This window comes from Medicago truncatula, chromosome 3, assembly GCF_003473485.1.
Source record: "Medicago truncatula cultivar Jemalong A17 chromosome 3, MtrunA17r5.0-ANR, whole genome shotgun sequence".
Taxonomy (NCBI): domain Eukaryota; kingdom Viridiplantae; phylum Streptophyta; class Magnoliopsida; order Fabales; family Fabaceae; genus Medicago; species Medicago truncatula.
The window spans coordinates 13,957,377-13,964,332 of NC_053044.1; the positions used below are offsets into that span (position 1 = coordinate 13,957,377).

The 6,956-nt window shown below is 33.8% G+C and overlaps 1 protein-coding gene and 1 non-coding gene across 2 annotated transcripts; both read left to right on the forward strand.

The window, feature by feature from the left end:
- The first annotated feature begins 771 nt into the window (after nucleotides 1–771).
- Nucleotides 772–878, forward strand: LOC112420522 (small nucleolar RNA R71). Its single transcript, XR_003010702.1, has one exon. It is a non-coding gene; the product is annotated as a small nucleolar RNA R71 (small nucleolar RNA).
- A 4,081-nt stretch (nucleotides 879–4,959) lies between these two features.
- Nucleotides 4,960–6,441, forward strand: LOC25488839 (transcription initiation factor IIB-2). The gene is made up of 2 exons (XM_013603992.1): nucleotides 4,960–5,893; nucleotides 6,158–6,441. Exons 1-2 carry the CDS (start codon nucleotides 4,960–4,962, stop codon nucleotides 6,439–6,441), a joined length of 1,218 nt encoding a protein of 405 aa, XP_013459446.1.
- The last annotated feature ends 515 nt before the right edge of the window (nucleotides 6,442–6,956 follow it).

The following is a 6,956-nucleotide window of genomic DNA, read 5'->3' on the forward strand; positions in this document are numbered from 1 at the left end:
GAAATAGTATTGACATGAGCTTTGGGGTTGGCTTCGGTTTGACCAGGAACGACTCCCGATGTTTGAGAAGAGGTGGCCACTTGTTGGGTCACTTGAGAGATTTGGGTCTCAAGCATTTTAGTGTGTGTGGCGATAAAATCTACCTTGGTATTCAGTTTGGAGAGAAAATCGTTCAGAAATCCCATTTGGTTTTTGAGCTCTTGAAGTTGTTTATTTTGGCTCATCATGCAGTTTTCCAACAAAATTTCCAAACTTGATTTCTGAGCAACCCTCTGGTTGTTTGCATAGCCAAGTGGTGCTACTTGTCCATAGGAACCTTGAGGGTTTTTATAAAAGTTTTTGTTTGGCCTCGTTCCTTAGTTGTATTGAGCGTAGTTCATTTGCTCAATACTATTAGCAGCACTACCTAACTGACAATCAACACCAATATGACCAAATATACCACAGATTTCACAAGGAGGAGATGTAGGAGTAGGTGTGACAGCACTAACATTAAGTTTTTCAAATCTTTGGGTTAATGCGTCAACCTTAGCAGCAAGGTGATCATAGTCAGAGACTTCGTACATACCTTCCTCTTTTTTAGAGGGTGTAGAAGCGGTGATGGCTCTCTCGTTGGTCCATTGATAGTGATTCTTAGCCATGTCTTCAATCAAAGCGTAAGCCTCCGTATAGTTCTTGTTCATTAGAGCTCCACCTGCAGCTGCATCAACAGACATCTTAGTGGTATATGATAAGTCATTATAAAAAATGTAGACTATGAGCCACTTCTCTAAACCATGGTGGGGACAAAGTCTAAGCATTTCCTTGAAACGCTCCCACGCATTATAAAGAGACTCCCGGTCTTTTTGATTAAACCTTATGATTTGGTCTCATAGTTTAGCGGTTTTAGAGGGGGGAAAGAATCGGGCAACAAATGCTTGCCTCATTTGATCCCATGAAGTGATGGAACCAACTTCTAGAGAGTGGAACCAAGCGCTAGCTCTATCCCTTAAGGAAAAGGGAAAAATATGAAGTCTTACGGCTTCTTGGTTCTCTTTTATAGTGCCACTGAGTCTTAAGAAAGAAGAGATATGGAGATTTGGATCCTCAGTGGATGATCCAAAAAACTGATTTTGCTGCACCAAATTGAGTAGTGCAGACTTAATCTCAAACTTGTTACCCTCAACCGTTGGGTACACAATAATAGCTTGTGGCTCTTCCGAGAAGGTGTTGCATACTCTTTGAGAGTACGTTCAGCCATAGCGATATTATTCCGTGCCTCCCTCTTTTTCTTATACAAATATCTTTCGATCTCGAGAATAAATTTTCCAAGACTTTTAGTTCTTCACATAAAAAATTGAAAACACAAGAAGTTAACGGTAAAAGAAAGAGAGAAAGAAGTAGAAGAAAAGAGAAAAGGGAAAAGAAAAGATTCTAATCACCAAGAAAAAGTTAATCAAATTAGTTAACTCCCCGACAGCGGCGCCAAAAATTTGATGGGATAAAACCGCAAGTATACGGTTCTATCGAAGTAGAAAAAAAAAAGTATCGTTTCAACAGAGAGTTGTTTAATTTAATTAACTTTAATTGATGATTAGAAGAGAATTAAGTTGCAAAGTTGGGGTTTTCAAACGGTTGAAAGATAATATAATAAAAAGAGTCTTGGGATCATTGGTTCGTCTTGGTGACAAATCCTTCACAGATCAAACTATTAAACCTAGAACCTTATGTTAGACCTAACTTCTAAAGACAGTTTCTCTTATGTTCCTCTAGCAATCAAGCCTATTTCACTGACTTGATTACTATTAGATTTTGGTTCCTTTAGCAACCAAACCTATTTCGCTGACTTGATTACTGTTAGAATCCTTGAAATTCGAAACTTATATGTCTCAAAGATTGCAAAGACAATTTTGCTTCCTTTACAATCCTTGTCTAAATTCACTTGTTCTAATATCAAAGCTCCACTTTCGTTTCATGAATTAATATTTGAGATGATGGATTAACAATTATCAAACCCTCCACTTTCGTTTCCACGGTTTGATAATGGTTAATTCATGTTAAAACGGTGAATTTAGATTAGAAATTAGGGTTACATAAGATTAGGGTTAAAACTTGGTTTGATTAGGATTATGTCATTAGACTTATCCAACAATCCCAAGACAAGAGAAGTCTACTCACTCATGTTCATCGTAGACATGGAGAAAAAGAGGAAAAGCATAAAAGTAAATAACAAGAAAGTAAAGGAAAAGAAAAGAACTTTTATTAATAAAGACAATTGTCACTTATTAATTTCCAAGAATAAAAGATGAATGTTATTGATAGCTAACTACTCTATTTATAGTCTTATATCGACTTAAAACCTAAGAAACTATTCAATAGAATATTCTACAAGAAACCACATGCTTTTTGGTCAAAACAGGTTACTTGTTTTCGAAGCAAAAGCAGCAAAAGAGAACCCTGAAGCTTGGCACGGCCGTGCTAGTGGGAGCACAGGCCGTGCCACCTCTCTGACTTGGGGAGTGACATAGTTTTGTCCCATATTTCATATTTTCAACCCGAATCAGCTCCTAATCCTATTTTTTTTGCTCCAAGACTCAATCTATCAAACATTCGTTCCTGAAATATAATAATATGCAATTGAAGTAAAATAGTTCTAAAAGGAAACCATATTTAAATAAAATAAACTTAAATCTAAATAAAACGAAATCAAATATTATACTAAAATAACTAATTAATGACTCATCACAAGAGACTTCCTATGCTCAAGCACAAAAGCAAGAGACTTATATTCAAACAAAAATACATAAAAAATGTTTGAGGTTGAAAACTTGATATACAATCAGTGGTGTTCACAATACAAATCAGATGTGACTCTTAAGACTCTAGAATTTCTAAGATATGAAAGGTGTTAATAAATTCTAAGTGAACTATGACGTGAAACAATTTCAGCAGATGTTTGACACTTGTAAAATTGTTGTAAGAGTCATGCCAATCTTCAGGTCTTTACTCCTTTATATAGAGGTGTAAGAGATACGTTGGAAACTGCCAACACATCACAAATGAGTCGTTGTTGAAGCTTGATCAAATCACCAATGATTTGTTGCTTGATTTGGTTATTATCCTATGAGGGAACAATTACAAATCCCTTCCAAGAATAGAGAGAAACAGCGTTGATATAGTTGTGATGTTGTACTATAGCAGACATGGAGAGTGGAGTGGTGGTTGTACAAGTGTACTATTGTCCTTTTCCCGCGTTCTTCAATGGATAAGCATCCAATGCCTTCAAATTCCTCTAAATTATTCGTTGCTCCAGGCTCCCATTCCTTCTGCAGTTATATGCATGAGAATAACAACATTTAACAACTTGGAATATTCCAGTCTTCAGCTTCTGATGATCTTCAGCTTCTGATGACGTCAACTTCTCGTAAACAAATTTTGATGAACAACTTCTGATGAACTGCTTCTGATGTCTTCAAATGCTATTTTCTTTAGAATCTATCTTGTAACACAAGCTTCCTTTTTGTAGATTCCATTGCTCTCATTTGTTCTTCCAGAACATATGCTTGATATAAAGACACTTAAATTTTTGTTTATGGTCATGCACACTTGAACAAATATTAGCATATCCAATTGATATTTTTTAATACCTTGTTATCATAAAAACTCAAAAGTGGTGTTGTCAAACACATTTTGTTCCAACAATAATCACTTAATTACTTGTCCATTATGGGGGCTAAGTGCAACGTGATAACCAACTTATTTTCCGGTTATTAGTACACCACCATCCTTAAGTGGAGAAGGACTTATGAAGCACCACAACGAACGATGACGAGCTCAATCCCTCTACACAACAAATCTCAACCCAACAAAACTATTTTCCTAGGTCCAACAGGATAAATCCTCAAATTATATTGGGACGGGACGAGTAAACCGAGGGTTACCTGAACTTGGTCCATGTTTCAACTATGCCCTTGTTATGTCCTAAATTTTTTTATAATTTTCACCGGGTCAGACCCGATGCAATGCAATATTGTTGGGATGAGTCGTAAGACATGGCTGCATTTTGTACAACTTTATAAGACTATTTTTTGGTGGTGTTCCCTATAAGACAATATGATCAAACATTTTTAAGCTTTTTACTCAAAAATAAATTTAAGTGCAAAACATAAAATATATACAACAATTGAGTTCACTCATCTCAAACAAAATAATAAATTAATTTACATATTATTTATTTATGAACAAAATTATTAATGTGGTAACAGAGTTTTGATCAACCCTCTTCTTGAAATAATACACACCCATACTAACAAGATAGATAGAAAACAGTTTTTTTTCATTACAAAGCTAGAAAACATTTCTAAAAAAATAAAAAGATAGCTAGAAAAAAATAAATTAAGAAAATTTGTATGACCATTAACCGAATTAAAGACAATTATATAATTTTTTGACCAAAAAAATAAAAAGACAATTATATAATTCTTATTCTTAAATTTCTTACTGTTTTTATTAAATAATTTGGATAAAGTTATATTCACATTTATAGTAGGTAAATAATATTATTATTTAAATATTTTTGACTGCAATATTAGTTAATATATTTAATGGTTACTACATACCAATTATTTTTCGATTTGACCAAAAAAAAATTATTAAATATTTTGTATAAAGTTCTATTCACATTTATAGTAGGTAAATAATATTATTATTTAAATAATTTTTCCTGAAATATTACTTAATATATTTAATAGTTACTACATAACAATTATTTTTCGATTTGACCAAAAATAAAAAGGATAATTTTTTATTGTTTTTCCTATCTTATCACTTGAGAAAGACTAAATATTATTTTAATCAATAATAATAACTAGCAACACTATATTATAATATATTCCATGTTTTCCTTTAGAACAATATATAGCATAGTTCATTCTCTTGTTCTTTCAGCAAAAAAGTCATTTTCTTGAGAAACTCGGAACCATGTTTGATGCGTTTTGCAGAGACTGCAACCAAGCGACGGATGTGGTGTTTGACCACTCCGCCGGCAATGCAGTCTGTTCAGAGTGTGGTCTTGTCTTGGGATCTCACTCCATCGATGAAACCTCCGAGTGGCAAACCTTCTCTAACGACTACGGCAATAATGGTAGTCCCAGTAACCCTCTCATCGTCGATGATGGTCTCTCCAACGTCATTGCTAAGTCGAACGGAGCATCCAGTGATGTTCCCTCATCGTCTCTTGGTCGTTGGCAGAATAGTAGTTCTAATCCCGATCTAGGATTGATCGTTTCGTTCCAAACTATTGATATTATGGCTGAGAAGTTGGGACTGGTTCCCACCATTAAGGACCGAGCTAATGAGATATATAAGCGGGTTGAAGATCAGAAGTCTAGTAAGGGAAGAAATCAGGAAGCATTATTGGCTGCTTGCGTCTACATTGCTTGTCGACAAGAAGACAAGCCACGCACTATAAAGGAAATTTGTTTGATTGCCAATGGAGCCACCAAGAAGGAAATTGTCCGCGCAAAAGAATACATAGTGAAACAACTGGGTTTAGAGAATGGTGGTCAATCTATTGAAATGGGAATAATTCATATTGGGGACTTTATGGGACGATTTTGTTCTAATCTTGGTATGAATCATCAAGCTGTTAAAGCTGCTACGGAATCTGTTCAGAATTCAGAAGAATTTGATATAAGGAGAAGTCCCATATCAATTGCTGCAACAGTTATATACATCATAACTCATCTTTCGGATGATAAAAAATCCCTGAGAGATATATCAGTTGCTACAGGAGTTTCGGAAGGAACCATTAGGAACACATACAAGGATATCTTTCCCCATGTTTCAAAGATAATACCAACCTGGTATGCTAAGGAAGAGGATCTCAAGAACCTGCAACCCTTGAAACTAAACAGTATTTGTGATATTAAATAACCTACATGGTATTGAAAGTTGAAATTGTTGTATTGGATTTATTGTACTTTTGTATACTTTTTGTTTGAAGCCCTAGATCTCATAAATGGCAAAGGACATCTACCTATTACTATAAGAGGGTTCAATTCTTATTTTAAAAAATTAATTAAGGATCCAGCCATTGCATTTCTTTCAAAATACGATTTTTTTATTTTTTTTTCCATTTGGATAGATGTGTCTTTGCCTACTCTATTTCAATATATAGGCAAAAGAGTTGATGAAATGGTTGAGGTCGGGATGGTTGATGAGATTCGAGAATATTTTGTATCTGGGGCAGACAACTCAAAGGGAATTAGAAGGGTAATTGGGGTTCCTGAAATTGATTATTTTTTTGAGATAGTAAAGAAAAACACCATTGATGATGCTAAAAAAGAAAAGATATTGAACAAAGCTATCAGAAAAACCAAACACAGCACTTGCATATTGGCTAAAAATCAACTCTTGAAGGAATATGGCTCTTATGCTTGGATCGATAGTGTACAAAATTGATCATACGATAGTGTTCCAGGGTTTTTTTATAATTCTTATTTTTTGAATATATTTTTCTTAGCTTAAACAAAGTTTTAGGTGGGTTGGGTTTTAAGGATTTTGTGATCTTTTTAAAATCAATAATACAAAAAATAAAATAAAATGTAAAATTAGTTAAATTTTTACACAAAATTAAGAGATTCTTCTTTTATGAATTTTTTTTTATGAACCACAATTAATAAATGTTAACAAATATAGAATTTTATATATATATATATATATATTGATAAAGAGAAAATGATATCCTTTAAAAAAATTGGCTAATTTTTTTTTTTTTTTTTTGTGGTGGCCGGGGTTTGAAGGCCGGGTAAAAATATGCTTTTGGTCCTAGCTAGCAAATATGGTGATGTTGGGATTTGGTCCCTGTAAAAAAAAAATATATATTCATCCCTGCAAAATATATTTTTTTAAAAAGGTTAACCTGCACTTTTTGCCCCCTAAGTTTTAAAATGTTGCAATTTTAGTCTCCTATTAAA